The 24105-nt window shown below is 40.4% G+C and overlaps 1 protein-coding gene across 4 annotated transcripts in view; it reads left to right on the forward strand.

Annotated features, from left to right (window-relative positions):
* The window catches only part of COL4A5 (collagen type IV alpha 5 chain), an 80922-nt gene that overhangs the window by 50133 nt on the left and 6684 nt on the right, over positions 1-24105 (forward strand). The window contains exons 26-46 of one of the 4 annotated variants that reach the window (XM_069015378.1): positions 649-741; positions 827-931; positions 1499-1596; positions 1860-2010; positions 2656-2769; positions 5985-6152; positions 7006-7095; positions 7895-8044; positions 9256-9354; positions 10347-10436; positions 10761-10900; positions 11754-11880; positions 13151-13231; positions 13783-13881; positions 14441-14491; positions 15253-15438; positions 21655-21788; positions 22132-22204; positions 22354-22425; positions 22800-22928; positions 23246-23344. In XM_069015378.1, the coding sequence (XP_068871479.1) occupies positions 649-741; positions 827-931; positions 1499-1596; positions 1860-2010; positions 2656-2769; positions 5985-6152; positions 7006-7095; positions 7895-8044; positions 9256-9354; positions 10347-10436; positions 10761-10900; positions 11754-11880; positions 13151-13231; positions 13783-13881; positions 14441-14491; positions 15253-15438; positions 21655-21788; positions 22132-22204; positions 22354-22425; positions 22800-22928; positions 23246-23344 (2349 nt within the window). Of the gene's footprint in view, positions 1-648; positions 742-826; positions 932-1498; positions 1597-1859; positions 2011-2655; positions 2770-5984; positions 6153-7005; positions 7096-7894; positions 8045-9255; positions 9355-10346; positions 10437-10760; positions 10901-11753; positions 11881-13150; positions 13232-13782; positions 13882-14440; positions 14492-15252; positions 15439-15651; positions 21789-22131; positions 22205-22353; positions 22426-22799; positions 22929-23245; positions 23345-24105 lie in introns of those variants that run through there. The other 3 variants (XR_011150938.1, XM_069015379.1, XM_069015380.1) reach the window with 3 other exon arrangements.

Below are 24105 nucleotides of genomic sequence, written 5' to 3' on the forward strand. Positions count from 1 at the left end.
TGTGCTATTGAGCAAATGCTGCAAAATCAAGCTTTGCCCCTTTTGCTCCCAGGTAGTTCTCAGAACACAATGCTGCTTTTAAGCTTTTCCTAGAGGAATCTGGTATTTGTGAGCTCCCTTACTGAGTGTCCTCACAGAACGACAGGGAGAGCAGAATTTGTGCCATGTCACTTTAGGCATGTGCCTCACCTTCTGCTCTGACCTCCAGGGAAGCTTTTCCTTCCTCACTGACTCCAGTGGAAATGCATTGTAACTACCATTGTGTGCTTGCCCATACTGCAGCTACAACAGGTTTGGGAAAAAAGGGGTTGCTTTGAACAAGTTAGCTTTTGTTACTTTCTTGTCAACTACACAGATCCTAATCAAGTTGTGCTGGTGTCAGCTATGGAAAAATCCTATTCACATGAGGGTACCTAGGATGAAGCTATTAAAAAATAACAGTTCAGAAAAACTGTCTGAACATTGAACAGGGCTTCTGAGCCTCTAAGTGCTGTGTGGGGCTTGGGACTGGAGAACCTATTGAATAAAGTGTTGCTGGTGTCTGAGTTCTTTGTAAGCTGGGGATGGGACTAGCAACTTTTTCTGCTGAAAGAAAAACAGAAAAGCAACTCCTACTGAGTGATTCATATTTCTACTTTTTGGTTTTAGGTCCAAAAGGTGACCCTGGCCAGACTATTACAGAACCAGGAGTTCCTGGTCCCCCTGGTCCTCCAGGAAGAAATGGTGATCCAGGTCTTCCAGGTAAAGCAGCAGCTAGATACCCAGGGAATTCCAAGAGCTTTTTATTCTGATTCTGGATAACTATTTGATGTTCTCCTTTTTATAGGAGATCCTGGTCAGCCAGGTCAGCGTGGTTTACCCGGCATCCCAGGTGCAAAGGGAGAGCCAGGTATTCCTGGCATTGGACTTCCAGGTCCACCAGGCCCAAAGGGTATGTTTACTGCCATGTTACTGTGTTGTACTGGCTGGAAGAGGAGACATAAGGGGTGGTGTCTCTTCACTTTTTACTAGTGAGTTGATTCCTGTCTCTAGAATCCTTTAAAAAATGTTTGTCTTAAATCTATACATCTTTAAAACAGTTTCAGAAATATCAGAAGAAAAAACTGAGGAGCTCTTACTACTCTATTCACTGTCCTGCTCCTTCTCAGTAGTTTACATTCTTCAGTAAACCAACGGCACAAAAGTGGGTAAAACTTCAGGAAATGAGCTTGAATCAATAGATCTCCAAATGCTGCCTCAAGATGTTAATGTTTCTGATGTGAACTGCTTGTGATTTTTGTAAAAGCTCATGGCATGGGGAGTGCCCCCTCTCAGAGTCCCAGAGACCCTTTGTGGCAAAGATTGACTGCTCAGAAGTTCTCTCAGCTGAATGGGTACCCCTCAAGTATGCTTGAGCTAGCACAGAACTTCTTTTCATGGGCCTTAGGCATGTCTGGAGGAGTTGTTCTAATGCTTCCTGGTGTCTTTTCTGCTGCCCTAATCTTAATGTTGTGTGTAGGTTTCCCAGGGACTCCAGGCCCACCTGGAGCTCCAGGAACTCCAGGTCGCCCTGGTCTGGATGGACCTCCTGGACCACCTGGTTTCCCAGGACAGAAGGTCTGTGCTTGTGTTTACTATAAAACTTCCCTTTCTTAGAGGTTTTTCTGTGTCACTGGGAAGATGGTGAACAGGATTTCACCTCTTGTTCTTAGCTTTTGATGGTGGGGAAGTAAAATATTCTTCTTGACATTTTGAGTGAGTGTAGTAAAATAGAAATTGAACTTTAAGATGGTGGGAATTTTTAAATTTGTTACTTTTAACATTTTTAGGAGAGACTAAACTTAGTAAAATCCCCTTTTAATTTTTTTTTGTTGTTATAGGGAGATCGTGGATTTGGAGTTCCAGGACCACCCGGGCCCCCAGGACCCCCAGGCATAAAAGGAGTTCAAGGACCTAAAGGTGATCCTGGCTTCCCAGGAAGCCCTGGTCTCCCAGGCCGGGCAGGCTTTGATGGAACTCCAGGGCCCAAAGGTATTGAGAACTCTCCCCTGTTTTGTTCCCTTCTGAACTTTTAAAATGTAGCTGTGCTGGGAGGCATATGGCAGTTAAATACAAGCAGTGCTGAATTTAGAGCAATTACTTCAGGATCAATTTTTCCAAAGCAGACACACCTGTGTAAATGGAATATTGTGTTCTCAAAAGGCAGGCAGGGGAGTAAATCCCAGTCTGTGGGTCAGTATCTGAAGGTCTGTGTTCTAAAGGCAAATAATGTTTATATGGGGGTAAAACTTTATCAATAGAATAATTGTCATTTAGATGCACTGTGCTTCCACGTGCACAGAGTTAGCAATTCATTTACCCCTGCTCTTGACCATGCTCTGTACTGACCTGCCCAGCATGCCTGCTTTGCAGGAGAGCATCTTTTGAATTTGATGTGGGTGTAGCCACATATGTGCGTGTAGCCTAGAAACATAAACTTCATGCAGTCCACAAGAGTGAGGACAAATCCCTGGCTTTCAGAAATAGCCTCTGGAGTGTGGGTTTTTTCTTCTGTCAGATCAATGTTTGTTTGCATGCAAGAATGAGATTTCAAGTACAATGTGCAGGCAATCTGCTCTGAAAGCAAGTGTCTCTGAACTGAGTTCAGTATTTAACTAAACAAGAGTGTTCTTTTAGGTGACCCTGGACCAAGTGGACCACCAGGACTTCCAGGCCCACCAGGCATCCCTGGTATTGGTGGTCAAGGACCTCCTGGATCTCCAGGACCTCCAGGTCCTGTTGGGCCCCCAGGTAAAACCTGCACAAATGGTACCCATAGGTTATTTCTGGCATATACAAGCAGGTACACAAGATGCTGAAGGTCCAACTAGACAGATAGACTGTGATAATTAAGTATATGTCTCTGAAGGGAGTTTGGTTGCCTTTTGTCTAAAACGACTGATTGATGAAGATATGAACTTGTTCCATCTCTGCACAGAGGGGTACATGTGCATGCATGCACATCGTTCTATTCATGAAGTTTCTTCAGGGAAATTCCTTTTCCCTTTCATTCAGTGAATGGGCTTGCTGTGCACCAACTCTTGATGTTGCAAATATGTGGCAGTCACCACAGTAAGAACACTTTCTGTGGTCTTGAGCATGCCTTGTACCGAAGCCCTTCCAGACCCATCCAGTTCCTGCCGTGCCTATAGAATGTTTGCATTGCATGTTTGTGAGCTACACTATTTGAATGTGTGTGCCCGCACTGGGCTTGGCATTGTTTGCAATGCACGCTGACAAATCATGGCCAGCTCTAAGACCATGGGTCATGGATTGGTTGGTCATACTCAGATCTTTATGAACCGTGAGCTGAGATTCAGCAAAGTGCTGAACTTGAAGGTAGGCAAGCACTTGAGTAAGTAGACCCATGGAGCTCGAGTTCTGCTCACATGCATAGTGTGGGTCATGTTTAAATCTGTTCTTCCTGAGTGGGGCAAGGAACATGTGGTCAGGGCACCAGCAAGGCTGGAATGTGCCCAGTGTTGGGAGCTAGGGACAGAAGGGGTTGGGACAAGGCACACAGGAGTTCCCTGGGGTAGCAGTGGGTCCTGTGCCTGGCTCAGGAGTCCTGAGCTGCACTGGAGGATAAACTGAAACAGAAGGGCAATACAGGCCTGGTTTTGGGGTGAGGGAGGTTTGTAGTAGTGTGGGTTTGAATGTTTCACCCAATGCATGTTCTTTTGTCTTCCTGTAACATCTCCTCTGGTGCTGGCCAGAGTTTGATTTCATGTGACCACAGATTTATTCTGCAAAATACCAATGCTGACAAATGCACAATGATTACTGGAGTTGATGGATTTGAAATGCCTCTATTTTCACTCTTCATGTCTGTACTGATTAATCAGTGTGGCTACTAACAGCATGGGGCTCTGAAATCTGGTGCATGCTGGAAGGTGCTGCTTGAGAAATCCTTATTTCCCTTGGCACTGCTCTGTCTCTGTTTTGTGCAGAATGCCTTACATTCCCTTCTCCCATCCCTCATGTGTTTTACTAGGCTGTTTTGATTCTGTTCCTTATGCAGCATTAGGATACAGTTTCTGGGACTCTGTTTTTCAGGTAATTTGGAAAATTCTTGGAAGGAAGTCCCTGTCAAAATTTGCTTTCTCTTCCACCACCATTTATTCAAATGGTTTGCAGCAGCTCAAATTTTTTCCTTATTTGAATATGTAACAAATTACTTTAGAATTTACTGTGTTGTCTATATTGTTCTAATTATGATGTGATTACATTTTCAAGACCAGAAGTTAGATTGGAAGTAATTTCTATTTGAAAAAATATCTTTACCATTCTAGGTATGGAGTTTGTCCTATATATTATGTTCTCTTTTTTTTTCTACTTGCTGATAGAAAGCTCTTGAACACAGAACATGTATATCCCCTATCCATCATCTAGTACTGTTTTTTTTTCTCTGCAAAAAAAGCCATTTCAGGCACATGACACCACAGTTTAAAGCAGTGATAAGCTGCTGCCAGAGAGGAACATGCTTAGTATTAAATAAGTGGAAGTCTACAGCTTACTCCATCAAGAAAATTCAATCTGCTTTTTCAGTGTGCAAAGAACATGTGATGACATCACATGCAGCTGTGAGTGGGGTGACCATTACAGAGTTGGAATACTGCTGCCTTGGAGTTATTTATGAGGTTTTGGCATGGTGGTGTCAATTATCTCAGACTACACCAGGGCATGCAACATGCAATATACCATCTGTGGGTGTAACAATGTACATTTGCATAATAGCACTAAAAGAATGGGGGGAAATATGGAAAAGTTCTTTGTGTAATAAGGAAGGAATGTCTTTTGAAAATCGCTATTTGAAGGGATTTAACAGAATGTGGGGCCAATCAATGAGAAGCTGATTGGTAGAGTGTACTCTGGTGTTCAGAAGGGGTCCAAGCCAGTATCTGGAAATGAGTTTTATAAGAAACATATCAGAAAAAGTTTGTTCCCCACTTTTGTGGAAAATACTAGACAAGGAGAGAGGGAAAAATAATTTTATTTTTAAATGTACCATCAATATTTGAAAATATCTCAGTGTTTGTTTTTTCTGCATACAGTGGTGGCTGCACTTTGAAAAAGATCTCCAAGTTTCCTTGCAGTCTGGTTTCTCTCAGCTGCATTAGCATTGAATTCTTTGTATTTAGATCTGTTTTCAGTAACTTTAGATAGATTTTGTCTTTGTTCTAACCTATATGTGCTTTATTTTGTTTCCTAACTTAACGACTATTACAACTCCTTATTGCTACCTGTCTCAACTTCCTGATGAGCTCTAACTCGTTGGCTTTTGAACCTCAGGTCCCCCAGGTACTGTGGTTTCTTTACCAAAGCCTTTTCTTAACTTGAGATTTATGAATACTGCTTTTTGGTCAGCTACTTCTCCAGAGTGAGCATCTTCACTGACACCATGCACTGGAGGGAAACAAGCTGCCTGCTTGCTTCAGCAGCGCCTCGAGCTCAGTGTCATTAGCATGGAACAATCTTAAGCATCTTTTGACAATTATTATTTTTCATTCAGGGAAAATACAATGCAGTGCAGAATTTTGTTATCCTTCAAAAATATTCAGCTAATGTTATCTTAGAATGTAGGAAAATGGGATAATTAATGGAAATATATGAATCTGAATACCTAATTATAAAATACAAACTAGTCTAATAAATTTGGCTTTTTCTTTTAATAATCAGACTTGAAGGGTTGGTGAAGAGATTTGTTTTCCTTTTGAGATTCATTTGAATTGCATTTGTTACATCTTAGTAAAATTTTAGTAATGTTTCTCTTCAAGAGAATATAGCCTTGTAACACTCGGAAGTCATTCAAAAAAAAAAAAAGGATTTAGAAGAATTGCAGGGTTTTCATCCATGGTAGGAATGGATTGCAGCTAAAACTATTTCTACACTACTATAGCCAGACAAACAGATCTCAGCCTTGCCTGACTTTTTGCTAAAAGGTTGTGTCTTAAAACACTGTCTAGGGTTGCAAGGCCTTCCAGGGGAGAAGGGAGATCCAGGTCCTCCAGGCTTTGACGTTCCTGGTCCTCCAGGTGACCAAGGAGCTCCAGGATATCCAGGACCCCCTGGACTCCCAGGGCCTCAGGGTTCACCTGGGCCACCTGGCAGGGATGGAATACCTGGATTTCCAGGTAAGTTCATTTATTTTACCTGTGGACAAAGACCAAACTGCAGTTATGGGTGGTAGCTCGTTATGCTTGCCCATGCCAGCTTAAAGCACTTGGGTGTTTATCCTACCTGTTTAAAGTTATATCTCGTACTTTTAAAAAACATTGTCATAAAATATGTTGCTTTAAAATTCTTGTTACCTTTTCACTCTTCCCTATAACTTGATTTAAATTTTTTATACATTATTCTTTTTCATAACTTTCAGACATGGCTTTGATCGTCATTGTTATGATATTTCTCTAATTTATTTTGAGATTTTTTTTTTCTAGTCACTGCTATAATTTAGAATAAAATTTGTTTAAAAAAAATGATAAATGCTACTTAGTTTTAAGTATTAATTTCCTTATTCTAAGTGTTAGACTATTCAGTTAAGCTAGTCTGTTTTGCCCTTTGAAATAGCAATATTAAAAATGAACTTTGAGAATGTCTCTTGGATAGAGGGAACAATACAAAAGATTCTAGAAATAGCGTATACTTAATTGTCTTCTTGCCTTTCCCTAAATTCAAGTTTGTTCAAGCTAGGATTTGTGTTTCAAACTGGGGAACTAAACCTCTTGGAGATCTAAACATGCCTTCTACTGTAACAGAGCACTGCAAATTTTCTCAGGACCTAACTGGAAAAATTGCCACAATTTTCAAGTGTCATTTTATCTGATTTAAATCTATACAACAACTGAGTGCTTTTAATTCCCTTAAAACAGGCTTATATGCATATGCTGGCTACTAAATACCATGGAGATCCAGGGAAACAAATTTAAGGTACCTGATAGGTTTTGAGTTTCTGTTCAAAATGACAATGTAGCTCAATGCTTTTAGGTGCCAAAGGTGAGATGGGTGTCATGGGAGCTCCTGGTCCTCCAGGGCCTCCGGGAACTCCTGGAAGAAATGGCCTGCCTGGCTTGAAAGGTAATGTTTGCTTTATTCACCCCTGAAAGGGATGCAGAATGCTGTTTTCCCTGTCCTGTGTTGAAAGGTTTTGTAATACTAACATCTAGGTTTTCATTTCTGGGACCTGCTCAAGTTATCGTCTTTTGACAGTGCTGATGTTCAGAATTGCTTTGCATTTTTAAGCCATAGCATTCAATCACTCTATTTAGATGATGTCATGAACTGTTAGCTATTTTAGAAACATTTCCTTTGGATTGATGGCATTGAAGTAGGGCAATACTTCTGAAGTGTGTTTTGAAATCTGCTTAAAACAGCAGAAGGAAGAAAATCAGTTACCTTAGGGTTATGTAGTCATCCAGAATTAGCTATATAGGTATCAGAGAGAATCTCTTCTCTCTACATTTTCCCAACCCCCTTGCTGGAGGTGAATTTTGAAAGAGTTTGGTAGCAAAAAACCTGATTCACCTCCCCAGAACAAGGAGGCTCTGAATCCAAAGCTGCTGTAGCTGTAGCTGTTGTGACCCCTCTGTGCTGGTGGCACAGCACGGTGGGGCTCTGGGAGCTCTGAAAGGCTCAGACAGGCACAGCTGTTTCCTCTGCTGCCCAGAGCTGACAAAACTCCTGTGCACTCCACTCACTCAGCTTTATTCCAGGGCTAAAGATGCTGTGGAGCACTTTCCATAAATGCCTGATCACTGAGTGAATTCCAACTTCATGGATAAGTCATGGAATCCCTATGTAAGAAAAAGCATTACAAATACATTAGCCTACCTTAAGGATTATATTCTTTTCCTTTTGTTGTCTGTACCTCCTGTAGGTAATAGTGGGTTACCTGGTCCGCCAGGGCCTCCTGGACCAGTGGGGCAGAAGGGCATCAAAGGTGAAGCAGGTCTGCCAGGTCCACCTGGAACAGTTGATCCCAAACAGCTGGGAGCAAAAGGAGAAAAGGGCGAGCCAGGTGTTCCAGGTAAAGAACTTTGCATGTGGATATGGGGAGGTGGTTTGTCCTCTACACATAGTAGTGAGCTGTGACTGAATCCATTACTGTTCATTCTTTCTTAGAGAAAAAAGTTAATTTGAAATATAGATGTGGTTTAAGGTTCTTGTATTAGGCTTTTTTTAAAGGGATTTTGTGACTAAGTTCCTCTTTATGGTTAGTTTGCAATGTCCTTGCTCGTTAACTGTTAACTATTATTTGGCACATGGCAGTTTTGTAATAGCACTAAGGTGCTTTCAGCAGGATTACAATTCAGTCTTCTAGGAGTTACACTAAGCATGATGAGAGAGTTGTCATAGCTGCTGTGCTGGCTACATTCCTACTGTCTCAAAGGCCCTTGGGTCTTTTCCTTGTAGGATGAAATTGCACAGGTTATCTGCTTGTGCACCACCTCTGAGCTAAATGTTATCTGTGTGTGTGTGTTTCTACTTGGGAAGTTAGCAGCCTGGAAGTTTTTCTCAAGTCTGTGTTCTCTCTCCCTTTTGCTGGCCTCCCCCTCCTCCCCCACCAAGGGTTCTGATGTCTCCTTTGAACTCTAATTTAGTCTTAAGAAGAGTAAAAAATATTGTACCCTAGAGAGAGCCAGAATGCTTTTACCTAGTGTTGTCCCAGCCATTATTGTGCTAATTTACCTATTGTGCTAATTTCTTGGAAGCCTAGGTAGGGTCCTAAGACACTATTTTTCCTTTTTCTGGGGAAGGCAGATTTAACTGTCAGCAGGGCAACACAAAGTTATTCCATGGAATATCAGCCACATGGAATTTGTAAAAATCTGCTAAAACACCTGTATTAATTTTTATAATGTGTTAGTCCCAAAGTGATTTTGGTGTAGCAATGTAATTAAACTCGTATATCAATAATCTGGGTGAATACAGAGGTTAGCATGGAGTCTGCTCATTCAGAAGACAGCCCTCTGAATGAAGTATATTGGCATTAGTTATGAAGTTACTTTTTTCTCTACTTACTTCTATTGTTCCTGCTCTGTAGTAATTTTAAAATTTCCAGAACAAATATTTTGTGTTCTGTGATACTTCTCTTTGCTAAACTAGGAGGAATTATATTTACTGAAGAAAAATCCCTATTTGGTTTTTTATTCATCCATAGCTACATCTGATCTCTTCAAGGTAAAAGAAAACATACAGTAGTAGTAATAATAATAAAATGTGACTTTTTCCCTCAAGGTATTCCTGGTTTATCAGGCCAGAAAGGTTATCAAGGTCTCCCAGGTGACCCAGGCCCACCAGGACTTAGTGGCCCACCAGGTGTGCCAGGATTGCCAGGTCAGTAAACAAGGCCTCATCTGGACAGCTTTGATGAATAAAGATTTGTATGTGTTTTTATCACATGGAGTTGGGATGTTAATCCACTTACATCTAAACTAACCTTAGGGATTTGCACTTAAAACTGCAGCACAGTTTTGGGACATTTAACGTCATTATACAAACAATATGCTTGAAGCTCTTTCCTTCAAACAAACCCAAGAGCAGATTTAAACTGACCTCATTGAAGATTAAGGTGTCTTTTAGGATGACTGGAAAAGTACTTGTTGCTTGAGCAAGTGACGTGATTGCAGGATCTGCCAACAGGACTTGTCATTTCATATATTTGTTTTGTATATTGCTAAGCATTATACTTTGCAAATGGCCAAATGGATGTATTACAAAGGCTGTCTGGGTGTCACATATTTGCTTTAAAGAATTGCAAGGACCAAGAAAACAAATTCTGTTTGCATTGCTTCTCCCTACAGCTGTAACAATTTATCTGAGATCTTGAGTCCTTGTGTCTAATACAGGCCTCACTCTAAATACCTTGTTGGGCTTGGGGAATATTGTTAACCATCCAGGACTCAAACTAGTTTGGGCATTGTTGGTTGCATTAAATTCTGTAATAGAGGCTGCTGAATACCTGTTGCATATAAGAAAGAGGTAATGTGTTCATTCTGCAGAGGAACTCATGAGAGACCAAGTCACACCAGTCCTGAATCCTTTCAGATGGTGACTAAATCATGGACTGGGATTTGACCTATTTCATTAGACTGATCTTAAAAACAAATAAGCAGTGGCCCTGATCAAATCTTGGCTTGGAACAAACTGCAGGTGTTGAATATTTTACTGCAAATGTGTGAAAAAGCATGTAGGAACAATATGAGGCCTAAAGCAACTCCAAATCCATTGCCTTTGTAATCCGATGACAAGCATGCTCATATGAGAATGCATGGATATCAGAAACCTTTTGTTATTGCCATTCATTAACTCAATCACACCTTTCCTAGGCATCAAGGGAGACATGGGGCTTCCTGGGCAGCCAGGACCAACAGGACCTCCAGGATTAAAAGGAGCTGTAGGAGAGATGGGCCTTCCAGGTTAGTGTCTGTGCTTGAATTTTACTTCATTTGGGCCAGTGTTCTCCTTCTACATACTCCAAAGATGACCCTGTTTGTGTGTAGTATGTAATAATAAATAGCAATAAAGATGAGGATTGCATAAAACCCTACATACATAATTGAGATTTTTAGATAATTGTTTTAGTTTGGTTTTAGAAGTACAAAAAAACATTAGGTGTTCAAGGCCAGCCAGTGAAATTTTTTGGCCTTTCTAGTTTGGTTGCTGTACTTTAAATGATTCCTGTAAATTACAGCAGAAGTTTTATTTGTATTATTTTAAATTTCATTTTATCTTTTGGACAGGTCCCCCTGGGATTAAAGGCAGCCAAGGAATAGCAGGACGTCCGGGGCAGCCTGGGCCTGCAGGATTTCCTGGACTGAAAGGGGAGAAAGGTGACCCTGGTCTTTCAAGCATTGGTATTCCTGGTCCCCCTGGACCAAAGGTACAAAATTCTTCAATTGAAAATTCTATGACAAAATAGATAGTACGTATAACTGTAAATATGTATATAAGTATATTAGTAACAAGCAAAGTTGACTTTTCAGGTGGGATAAAAATTTCTAATTTTAAAGTTGAATTTGTTTATATGTAACTTAATCAGGTTAAAGGAGAAGATTGTTTACCAGACTTTTCAAGTTGGGTTTACTTTGTGGCCTAATCTTCACTGTGACACTTTGGTAGTTGGTAGAGATTTATACAATTATCATTGTCCTGCTGTCTAATTATGAAGTTAATTCCTAAAAAATTAAGATGTGCATTGAAGAACAAATTATTGATAATATAGCATGGTTACTGCTGCTTAAAATTTTAAGGTCTGTATATAGTATTTGAATTAAAATTTACCTATATCATCCTTTCTGCCACCCACAAAAAAGTGACAAAAAGGTCTTCAGGATGTCTAGCAGTCTTCACTGATGCCGTGCAATTGATGTTGAGCACAATTAACTTAGCAAAAACATTGCATGGTTGAAGCTCCACAGCTTTCTTTTTTTAATTCTGCATTATCATGGGGTAAAAATCTCTGTTCCTCCTGGAAGAAAGGAAGATACTTTTTTTCTTTAATGTAGGCCAGTTCTGAGGAAAAAATACTGTGCACAAAATAATAGGGGAAAACTGTTGAAGTCTTTACTATTGCTATTTCTGCTTAATTTTGTGTTGAGATGATTCACTGGATATGAGGAGAGGTGTACACAATATAATTGTGACCTTGATGTGATGGCAAGATGGGGAACATACAGTAGGGGCTTCCCCATCTTAAAAAGTCTGGGTTCTTATTTCTGCTTAATGTTTTCTAGGGAGATCTTGGCTTGCCTGGATACCCAGGTAGTCCAGGCTCTAAAGGTATAGCTGGAAATCCTGGTTTGCCTGGTTTTCCGGGCAGTCCAGGTGCAAAAGGAGAGCCAGGCCTTCCTGGATTCCCAGGTAATTCTCAACAGTTTTTTTTTCACTTCCCCTCTTGCTAATATTGTTATGAACACCTAAACACAGTGGTTAATTGGGGGAGACTCCAGATTTTCAGAGTTTCTGGCAATCTGCTACTTCTAAGCTTTGTGCTGTTGGAATTGTCACAGCAAAAGTGTTGGAATGCATTTCTTATGAGTGCCTTCTGAAATCCTTCATCTGCTCTGAGGGGATGTAGCAGCTGTGTTTGTTAATACTCTCCAGTCCCACAGCACGCACTCTTACCTCCTCTGACCCACAAATACAAGGGTCAAAAAAAAAAGGTGTCCATATTTTTTCTTAATGAATCAATAAAAAAGTGCCATCCTGGAAAACTTAGCACTTTTTTTCATAGCATTCATTGTCTAAAAATGTGTTCTAAAGAGAAATCTCTGAAATATAATGAAAAATAGATTTTGCACTGTTCTCTAAAAAATATTAATAGAAGTTGTTCACAGGTATATGTCAGTTTTTTGATGCAAAATTTAAAGAAACAAAGTTTCTACCTCTGCTGCATTTGCAGCACTGAAGGCTGTTTTACAAGTGTGCTTGGACTGCTTTGATGTAGAAAATTAGGGAATTTACAACTGTGGTCATGACAGCAGGAAGCTTAGAAGAAAACAAAACCTGACCGTGAACCTGCCAGTTTTTACCAAACTCTGTTTCATGTCATGCCTAAAAGACTGAACAGCCACAACGTGCATTGAGACCCTGCCTCAATACCTGATCAGGCTCAGGTGCTGTTCAGAGCAGACACTGCAACAGATCAGGAGTTTTTCCTACATCCCACTCAGCTCCTGCTGTAGGGGTGAGAATCCAGTATAAGCTCTAACTAAGACCATTTTTATTAAGTTCCTTTTTCAGGAAGTAAAAAGAGGATTGGGGAAGGACTATTCAATCCCAGTTCATAATGCTTTCAATTTGTCATCAAGCAGAAACACCTGTCTCTAAAATAGTAATTTTGTAGCAGACTGCCAGAGTTGCTGTGTGTTTGGCCATGGGCACTCAACAATTAAGAGGAGGCTCGAGAGTAGCAGTAAGGGCAGTTGTACCAGTATGTTTTGTTTCTGTACATTCTTTGCTTTATAATTCATCTCATTGACCAGCTGTAAATCTGCAAAATGAGCATAAATACAGTATCTTGGTAGAATTAGCTCATTTGTTACTCAGGGCATCTCAGATTGTAGCATTTAAAGATCTGCTGAAAAATCAGTTTTGTTCATTATTTGATTGAATTGCCTGTGCTTTACAGGAACGCCAGGAATTCCAGGACCAAAAGGTATTGAGGGCCCTCCAGGTAATCCTGGCCTGCCTGGACCACCTGGGCCAGTAGGTGAGCATGGACAGTGTAGCAGAGATTAGCTGCTTCTGTGAAAAACATAACACATTGAAGGCACTTCTTTCTTCTTATCTTTTTAGCATCATGGAAATGCATCTATATGTACATGGGTGCTCAAACACCATTGCACACACCTAATTCACTGAAATTAAACAATAAAGAAAGAAACTTTAACTTTCTTTTGAGGACTTGTATTTGCTGTCAGTTCATTAGCTATTGAAACAACAAGTTAAACTGTTTCAGTACTTACCAGCCTTATTTATGCTGAGTACTCCCGTGGTCTAACCTGTTTTTATAGGAGCAAAATCCTGATTTTTACTAAAGGGAAGCATTATATTTTTAGCAAACAGTGACTGCTTGAAAATTCACAGGTCTAAAAGCCTTTTCTAAATTGTCAGGGGAGAGAGAGAAAGGTTTAAAATTACGCCCCTGTAAATCTTTTATTGCATTACCACACCTTTAGATTCAGATGGTGGGGAAGGGGATGCTGGGTTATTTTACTGCAGGTTAGGCAAGTGTGCTAATGTGTTCTGTCCCTGTTTTAGGTGATATTGGTCGTCCTGGCCCTCCTGGTCCTTCAGGGGAAAAGGGACAACCTGGTCGAGATGGTATCCCCGGACCAGCGGGTCAGAAGGGTGAACCAGGTTAGGTGTCCTTCCTGTTTGTTTTCTCCTCTTCCCTCTACACTGGCATGTCCTGCTTGCTCTATTCTTTCTTTCCTGTAACTGCCCTTACACCTTCAAAGCTGCTCCTGTGGTTCCTGGCTGCTGGGTGGCTCACAAAGGGTGCTGTCAAGCTGCCAGGGAAGTACAGGACAAGAATTCAGTCAGCTCTCCCGGATTTTATTACCTGGCTTTAACACCAGCCCCTGTTCCTATATTCCATGGTAGCTGCATTGCTTCAGCCCAGTTACACAGTGGATAAACAGTGTAATCCCTGCTCTAAAGATAGATCTTTGAACAAAAATGCAAACATAGTAACTCCCAAAATCTGAAAGAACGTGGATTGTGAGGGGATGGAAACACTTAGGAAAGCTACAGATGCATTCAATAGCAAAACCTCCAACTTTAGGGAAGACTGGTGAGTGAATGAGAATACAAGTAATCTCGAGGAATCACATATTTCATTCTTCTAAGCCTCATATTCCCATTCCTGGAGACCTGAAAGCTAAATATTCATTTTTGTCTAAATCTCTTTATTCAGGTCTGCCAGGTTTTGGGCGTCCAGGACCCCCAGGACTCCCAGGATTGTCAGGTAAAGCTTTTCTGTTGCCCTTTGTTAAAAAGGTTCAATGTAAAATATATTTACACACCAAAAACAAGAAGGGTGGGTTGTATTTTCTGCAGCAAATGAACACTATAGCTACAAGTAAAAATTTTTTTTGTCAGCAAACTGTTTTCAATTAACCACAGCAATAAAGACATTTTATTACTGACCACTGTATTTTGTAAACTAGCAATTATGCAGCCAGAATAAATGCACGCAGAGCAATAGCCTACTGCATTGTATGGAACTTTGCTGATTTGTGTCAGTAAATAAAGCATTCATACAAGAGATGACAAATGAAGCTGCTTTGAAAGTATAGCTTCTTGATACATTGCTCCTCTCTGGTAGCATTAAAGCTCCTAAATTCCTCAGGCTTATTTGAAAATTTTGCAAGTATGTCTTAACTTTCAGCAATATCTCAGAAAAAGTCTTAATACTGACGGGTTTCTTCACAGAAAGCCTTATTTGTAGGCTTACAGTCTCCAAGGATGTTTAAGAATTACAGCATCACTGACTTAGTAAGACTTTTTAACATGTTATAAGCTATAGCGCTTTCTCCTGCGAGGATTATTAGCCCTCACTCTTTTCTGAAATGTTAGACAATTTTACACTGTCTCTCTCTGCAAATAAGAGGAGTTGTGGCCAGACTTGTGCCTTCTGCAAGAGAGAGAAATGGCTTTGCAAGTTGGCTTTTGAATTTTATGGCAATTTGTAACAGTATTCACAAACATGGCTGTTTGGTTTCACAGGGCAAAAAGGAGAACTGGGGTTACCTGGCCCACCGGGACCCCCTGGACTTCCAGGTCTGAAGGGAGAACCAGGTTTCCAGGGATTCCCTGGTCTGCAGGGTCCCCCAGGCCCACCAGGAATACCAGGGCCACCTCTGGAAGGTCCTAAAGGTAGCCCTGGCCCACCAGGTGTTCCAGGAAGGCCAGGTAAGAGCATGATCCATACCTGTGAACATCTGCCAGTACTTTGATATTTTGCTGGTAGGTCATCAGCCTTTAAATTCTCTCAATTTATTTGGATGGATAAGGTCAAGCCTCATGGCATAGGTGTGTGGGCAACCAGAGCATTTTGTTGCCAAAAAGCCCCAGTATCTATAAATTAACTAGCCTCAGTTTCTCTAAATTTCTGATGCCTGGCAGCAAAAATCGAAGGCGTTCCCGCGCGGGAGGTTCTCCGCATGCTGCCCCAGTAATCACTCGCAAGCACCATCCGACCTCTGAGACCTTTGCAGTGCTGGCACACGATCAGCAAACGTCATCGTGCACAAAAAACCAAAAGTAACAAACCCCATCATTCTAAGAGTCATGAAAATCAAATTCCCACTAGCATCCCAGCATGATCAGATTGGATACTGCTCCTCATCTCTGGGCCATGTAACACAAGTCATTGCTCCATTGTGTCACGTGGCTCCCGTGGACTCCATCGTGCCGTGTTCATCTTTCCATTCCATGTTTGCATTTTGTTCCTGCACCAACTAATTCTGGGAATGAGAAAACACTACACTGAGTTAACATTGCTGAGCAACTACCTGGCCTGTGTTAGAAATCGATTTCTATTTTGTGTTATAGAATGTTTATTTGCATTTAGATACTGCTCTTGAAAAAATACAACTTTAATGAACCTGTCACAGCTCCAGGTCAAGCTTATTGCTGGATCTTGAATCCAGAAGTACTTTGCTGCCTCTAAGATCCATCTCACTTAACAGGCTTGACATTCTCCTTTAAAGAAGACTGTTTTAAAACCAAGCCATTAGTTGATGACACAGATTTTTTCCTTTGCATAGTAATGGTGAAGTAATATTTTTATTTATTGCCCTCAAATTATTCTTTTATTTAAAGACTTTTCTGAGGAAAGTTAGTTTTTAATTAGTACAATTGTAAAATAGCTGCAACACAGATGTTGTTGATTTTTGGGTATCAAGGGAGAGTTTAGCTTTGCAGTATACACTTGGAAAGATTTTAAGATTTGCTCTTTCCTCATGCTTGCTTCTGACACAAAAGGAGGCAGTCACAATGGAAAATGGTTTTTTTGAATGGAATTTTATCAAAATATTTTCTCTAGAGCTGAAAATGAATCATATGTTGTTATTATCAATGGCAATATGAGTTTTTGTGTTGCAGAGTAGGCTATGAACTCATCTACCCTAACTGTGCATTTAAAAAATGAGTCATTGTAAACATTTGTTTTTAATTTATGACACCTTAAAACTGGGGTGCTGTTTGCCAGTGTAATGAGGTTTTCTTTTAGTCCTAGTAAAAATACTTGAATTGTGTTGTATCTTAAACCTGCTTTGTGTGTGACTGGCGTGGAACAACAACCCCATGGGTTAATAATCCCCAGCCAGTCACAAGGTCTTCCTGGTTTCCTATTTGGTTAGTGGAATGAGGAGTACATGTCTTCTCCCTTTTTGCTGGAGGAACTGACTCCCTGCTGTGCCCTAGGTGCTCTACTCAGCCAGTGGAGCATCACTGCAGCACGTTTGTAGCCCCAGTTTGCTTTTGACTATCTGTAATTTTTCTGTATATAGAGTAGTGCAGCAGTTAAAATTTTGGCCCAGGACAGTGGTTGGTCCATAACAGTATAGGCTTTCATTTTTAAAACATTCTTATACAGAGGATATCTCCAAACTCTAAAGAAATCTTTAAAAGTAAACCAGGCTAAGCAACCTCTGAGGTATAGTGAAAGCACCAGCTGAGATTCTCTGCTCTGCTGTAGCATTGGGGTTTTGTGGAGCTGCTCATCCTGTTCACACTTCCCTGTGTAAATCAAGTGTTTACTGATTCTGATCAGCTGGGGAGGTGGAGCAATGGTGCGATCATTTTGTGCAGGTTATGAGCAGGGGAAACAACCAGTGAGGTTCTGCTCAGCCATGTTCTCTCTCTCTCCTTCTCTTTCTTTCTCTTATTTCCATTTTTGTTGCATGCAATGTATAAAGTGAAGCATTTGTTTTGCTCAGTTATGTGTGAACTAATGTGGATAAACCAAACTATTATTGCAGTTCTGGTACAATCAGCACTCCAGCCTTTTGTTTCTGATGATAAGAGAGTCTATTGTTAGAATGCTGATTTTGTAACATTTCAACATAAGGCAGTTACTCATAAAAGCAGCTGTGTGGCTGTCAAATTACCCCTTCTAGGGACCGAAATAAAACCAGAAGCTGTTTGTGTCTACTGTTTGTTGTTGACTTCTGGGTAAAATTCTAAGATTAGTAAAAGAGATGAAGTTAAACATGATGTAGCTCTCTGATTCCAGTTGAGTTACCCCTAAAATAAACATTGATAGGTGGTGTTGGAATGGATTTATTAATTCATTATAAAATTAAGCCAATTTCCAGGGCAACAGAACATTGCTGTTACTCCACATGTCTATTTTCATTGCTATGAATAATAATAGTTTGGTGTTTTGCATACTGTATGTAAAGGAATATTGAGCTAAATCTAAAAAGAAAGGTTTAGTTGAATATGTTAGTTTGTTTATATTTCTAACAATTTTGATGTTTTTCCCCTTGTTCTAATGATGACCTTGGTGAATTCTGACCCCCTACTCCCAGGTCCCTCAGGTTAGCCCCGTAACTCCAAAATAATAACTTTGCATGAAAATGAATGTATTACTTTTGTAGTGTCTAAATGTAGATATGCAGAGTCATTTTTCAGACACACCTTTTAATTTGTGGTGGGAAAGAAATGCTCAGAGTTGGCTTTCAGCCACCTCCTCTAAGTTCTTTTGGGACTGACACTGGAAGGACACTGGCTCTGCCCATGGTGGAAGACCTTGTGGGTCTAGATTTGCAAGGCTTTTATAAAGTGTCCCCAGCTGTGAAACTTGGTTTAGCTTTTCTTTTTTTTTTCCCCTCAGTGCAGCTGGAAACAATATATTCTGGTTTTCAGCTTTTTTTTAAAAAAGCACATTGCACTGTCCTCCCATGCCTTGCTGTATAATTGTGTGTTGCAGCTTGGGCAAGTGACAGTACTCATTTTTGTAGCACCTGCTACTCTCAAGTGACTTAAATAAATTAGATGCTTCTTTTATACCAACAGTATCTGTAGGAAAATTTATATAGACTAACAGTGATGCTTTTGATTCCCAACTTAGAGCCTTTTAAGTTTTCAGTGCAGAGAAATCCTTATTTCCATTGTTTTGCTTCACCAGCCCATTTAGAGGAAATGAGGAAAGTTCTTCCTTTCACAAGTATTTAATGAAAATAAAGCTCACAGCCCTGCTCTCCCTGGCACTAGGGCAGTGGGACAGAATTGGTGAGAACACAGTCGTTTCCAGAAGTTTATTGTAACTTTTGTGTATCAGCATGGAGCACAAACTGGCACTTGGGAAGATTTTAACATCTGTGTCTAGACTGAAAATGACTTGGTATATCTATTTAATAATAATGATGTCTTTTGGTTTTGCTATGATGACTTTCAGGAAGCAAAGAACTGTCATGAAAATTCAATAAAGGAATACATTTTGTTTTCAGCCTGCTGTCCTAAGCACCATGAGGTAGCAAACGTGGTAGCCCCTGATGTTTGAATCCTATTTTTATGCAGCCATGTAAAAAAAGGGAATGTGGCTTTACCTTTTAATTTAACTGTGGTCACCCAAGCAGTAACCACACTTCCAAAGAGAGCTGCCATCATGGGGTGCTGAGAGGAACTGAGTGATTGCATCGCATTTTGTTGCACCCTGACTGTGATCAGCCAGAATTCAGTGATGAACACATGTAGGACTGATTAATAAATCATAGCAAAACTTACCTATCAGTGAAATATAGTTTATAAGTACTTAACAGTAACAATGAAATGTCCATGTCATTATTTTTAACAAGTGTATTACAGTTAGTATTTAAAATAATTTACCAAATATGTAAGAAATAGTGCTATGAGGTAAACATGATGTGTATTTATCGTCGTTTTTAGCTGCAAATTGCATGGTGACATGTTGATATATTTAAATCATTTCACTGACATGAAATATGCAAGTGGCACAGGAGCTAAAATAATATATTAACTTAGGAGCATGGTAGGGACAACCAGCTTATCTTTTGAAAGAGGACATTTAAATCATTTTTCTAAGATGTTATCACATGCTGTTCTCCATATAACCTTAAGCAGGTAAATTAGCATCTTGGAATATTTTTTTCTCAAGACAAAAAAATGCCAACAGTAAAGGCAACAAATTCTAAATTTGCAAGTTCTGCTGTATTTTTGCTTACAGCATTTGCAGCCCTGTTGATCCATGTCAATTCTGCTTACAGTTTTAAAGAGGGTGTAAGCCTACTTTTCAGTCCTGGAATTGTATTCACAGATAGTTGAGGCTCATACGTGATTAGTGGTGATAAGTCCTTCTGCTAGTCACACTTCCCCCCTACCCAAAGCAGAATTTTCCACAAGAGTAAGTTGTAATTCACAATTAACCTATTTGCCAAGCTCCAGGCCCTGTGAGGCTAAATGTTGTCAGTGAAATGGTTACATAGTCCAAACCCTGTTGTGAGCAGGACTAACCAGTTATAGGCCTTAGCTGTAATGTTAAAGCAATAACACATTCTCTAGTGAAGCTTTAAGTTTGCTATTAAATGAAGTGTCAAATTAGTTTCAGTAGAGCCTAGTCACCAGAATAACTTGTATCTGAAAATACCTGTGTTTGTGTATTCATGTGTGGTTTTATGCATGCGTGTGGATTATACTGTAAATACAAAATATGCTGGTGAAATGGGTTGTTGTGCAGTGTATTTGCTGTCATCTGTACTATTTCTAACTAGTAATCTTGTTTTGTACTGTGTGATGTCTGACCCTTCTAACATCGATCATTGGGCTTTGGTGAACTCTGATCCTTCCAGGTCCTCCAGGTTAGACTCTTAACTCGGGCAATTTGTTTTACTGCATTGCACTTGATGTAAGAGAAACAGATGTTTTCCTGTAATTCTGTGATTGTCTTTTTAAGGGCTGTGGTTACCCTGCAGACCGTATGTGTTTGATTAGCATGCCCCAGATGGTAACCTGGTATTATTTTGCATGTATAAAAGAGCAAAATGAATACAAAAAATCCTTGCATGATGGGATGTTTTCTGTAGCTGAAACTGCTACAGGGTATGTGTGAAATCTGGTACAAAATTGCTGTTGATTTTAAAAGGGAAGGAATTCTATACTCAAATTTGCATGCAGAAATACAAATCCTCAGATTTATCCATTGAGGATGTCAAAGGAGATGTTAAGTTATTCAAGGTTGCAGGAGAATGAAAATTCAGCACACTGATAAATGTTGTTGGATTTGTACTGCAGGAGAGATTGTCATAGCACTGTCCTGAAAAGAAATCCTTTTGTTAATCCAGTTATGAGATCTAACTTGTAAAATGTTATTAGCTGTTGGTTACCTTCCATTTAGATGGTGAGACAAAGGTGGAGGTCTCATCTTTCAGTTCTCCAGATATCAGAGTTTCTTTTATAGCTACTGCTTTGCTTTGGATTAATGTGGCTATAGCAAAGGCAAAATATTTAAAGACCAGTCCAGTTTTTCTATTAGATTTGCACAGTGCAATTCCACTAAAGATAAAAAAGTCAGTTGGAGGGAGAGTTATTCAACATAAGGAAGGTTCTGCAAATCAGGTTGTTATGTAGGCAAAGCAGAATGATGAGCTTCCTGCTGCCCAGCAGTCAGGAGACAGTACATGTGTGCTCCTTAATAGGTATGTCAAATTGTGACAAAAAAGCAGCAGTGTTTTACAGTTTTGAGGCTAGCTTACAAAAGGAATTCAGGCTGTTAAGAAGCACTTAAGAGGTGGGGAATGTAATGCAGGTCAGCAGAGGGGATATTTGTACCATCTAATTTTGGGTTTCTTGGCTCCCAGTAAAGACACTGGGTCTGGTCACCAGTAAGCTGCTGATGCAGGTGAGCTGCACTGCCTTCTGGAAAGACCTGCTTCATCAGCTAGATAAGGAGCCTTGGTTCCTGATTTGGGTAGTGCAAATAATTCCTCTATGTTTTCTTTTTAGTTTGCTCTGAATTTAGCATTGAAATAGAGCTGGGAGTTGAAACCAAAATATCTTTCTTTTTCATTTTTTTGGTTTTTTTTAAAAAACACTGAAGGCACAAACTTGGTGGAGAATGATTGATACATACTGATATGTGCATATTTGTTCTGCAATGTTAAGGTCCACCAGGCCCAGAAGGTCCACGAGGGCCACCAGGCAGTGGAGGACTTAAAGGGGAAAAAGGGAACCCAGGTCCACCTGGCCCACCTGGCCTGACAGGTCCAAAGGGAGATCGAGGACCACCTGGACGCCAGGTAGGACAAGAAATGGAGTTTTCCTCTAGTTAATTTTTAAATCCAATAAAAATGGAATATATTTGGGTGGAACCTGCAGTTTAATATAATAAAATAAAAGCCAAAATGTGGTAGCTAACACCCTGCCTCTTCCTTAGTTATCCCCAAGTATCTGGGCAGGGTGTCCCTGCTATATTCCCATGGGAGCTGGAGCTGTCAGTTCTGCCTCGTGTTCCCACTCTCACTGACAGCCCCCTGTGTGCTCCACAGCCCCCAGTGTGCTTGATTGTCCCCAGCCACCTGTTCCATTCTGGTTCTCTGGAATTGCTGAGATGGGGGAATAACATGAGGTTCTTCTCTCCAGGGGGATCCTGGTCGTCCAGGTCTGAATGGAATGAAGGGTGACCCCGGGGTTCCAGGCGTTCCAGGATTCCCAGGTATTTCACTGGGTATTCCCAGGCATTTGACCAGCATTTCAAGTGAAAACCTCCAGACACAGTAACAGCCTGTTTAGGCCATTCCTGCAGCAGATTTTGTAAAACAGCCTGTTCTTTCACTGAGTAACTGTGTGAATTTGATGTTTCAGGTATGAAGGGTCCCACTGGACCTACAGGACCTGCTGGCCTCACAGGCAGCCAGGGACTGCCAGGCCCACCAGGTAGGAGTCCTGGGTAGTGACACTGTCACTTTTGCTCCCCATCAGTAGAATTTGTTACAGGGATGTAGGACTGAGTTGGTCTCAGCCAGCAGTCAAAGTAAAGTGAGCAAGATCTTCAACACAATTCCAAGCTGTACTTTTTAGCCCCTACAAGTAATTTTAATATATTTTATACTCTGTAGCCAGTCTACATAGATTAATTCCTGTGGGAGGGGTCCTTAGAGGGGGTCACCAAGAGCACTTTTTTGTCCTGTATATACATTTATTCTTTTTTGCAATGATGGAGCTCTTGGCTTCTGATTTTGAAATAAAGAAACTGTTTCTAATGCTGTGTTCCACCTTGGTTTATCTAATACTAATCCTCTTTCTCTCAGGTCCACCAGGTTTACCAGGTACCATTGGACGAAGCATTGTTGTCAAAGGTGATCCTGGTCCCCCCGGTCCTCCAGGACAGCCTGGGTCCAAAGGGCCACCTGGATTGCCAGGGCCACAGGGATTGCCAGGTATGCTCCAAGGTGGCTGCAGAAGAAGTGACCAGAAGTGTATTCTGAGTGCAGGTGGCAGTGCCAGTGACATGGCACAGGCTGCAAAGATGAGTTACTGAGCTCAGCAAGAGGCAAGAGAGAAATTCAGGTTAATAGATAAATGCAGGCTTAATAGATAATAGAAAAACACTGGATTCCACCATGTACATCTGGTTTAGTGGGCTCTTCTTGTCTCATGTATCAGAAAGAAGCAACAGCTGAGTCACTGACTACTTAAAGATTTCTGTAGTGAGATTTTAAGAGCTTTTATTTCAGTTTGCTATTGTGTGTTCTAGGTCCAGTTGGTCTCCCTGGTGACCCAGGGAGAGATGGACTTCCTGGTTTTGATGGTCCAGCAGGACGTAAAGGAGAGAGAGGCCTTCCAGGCCAACCAGGTATGGTGTTTATCCTATGAGGATTCACTGGAAAAAGAGACTCCCATTTCTGTATGGAGGCTAATACTGGGAAGTAAGATCTTTGTTTCATGGGAATAATGATAAAATCATAATTTTAGGATTTTCTTAATGCAAAAATATTACAAGCAGCTGAACATACTTTGATTTGGAACATTCTCAGCATCAACACATTGCTGGTCATTGCTGAATAACATTAAGTGCTTTATCTCAAGCTCAATGGCATCCTCTTTGCAGCACAGATGATGCAGAGGAGATAAACGAAGATTGTAGGAAACTGAAGAGAGATTAGTAAATTCCTATTTTGCATGGAAATTATGAATGGGGAAAAACAGACTTCATAAAAGAGTTTCACCAAAGTCAGAGATTGGGCTACCACGTAGCTATTGCTTAGAACCACTGAACTAGGATTTGAGAAATCAGACTGGGCACTGGGACAGTTTTCTAAAGGTGACAGATGTTAAGTAGCTCTCTATTGCAACTTGTGAGAAAAAGTATTAGAATTTAAACAGTTCAAAAATACAAAAATCCACAACACCTCTTTTTCCTTTTTCTCTGAGCAGCTCTATGAAATGTTAGCATTATTTTAGTGAAAAAATGTAAATAATGACTGCAGAGTAACACAGTCTAAATATTTGTAGTTATATTTCTTGATATTGCTGTTCAAGAACAGCCTTTTCTGATACATATCTCAGTCATTTGACTCATTTTTGCTCACATTCAAGGCTGTTCTAGCTTATTTC

Source organism: Aphelocoma coerulescens, chromosome 4A (genome assembly GCF_041296385.1).
Source record: "Aphelocoma coerulescens isolate FSJ_1873_10779 chromosome 4A, UR_Acoe_1.0, whole genome shotgun sequence".
NCBI classification, from domain to species: domain Eukaryota; kingdom Metazoa; phylum Chordata; class Aves; order Passeriformes; family Corvidae; genus Aphelocoma; species Aphelocoma coerulescens.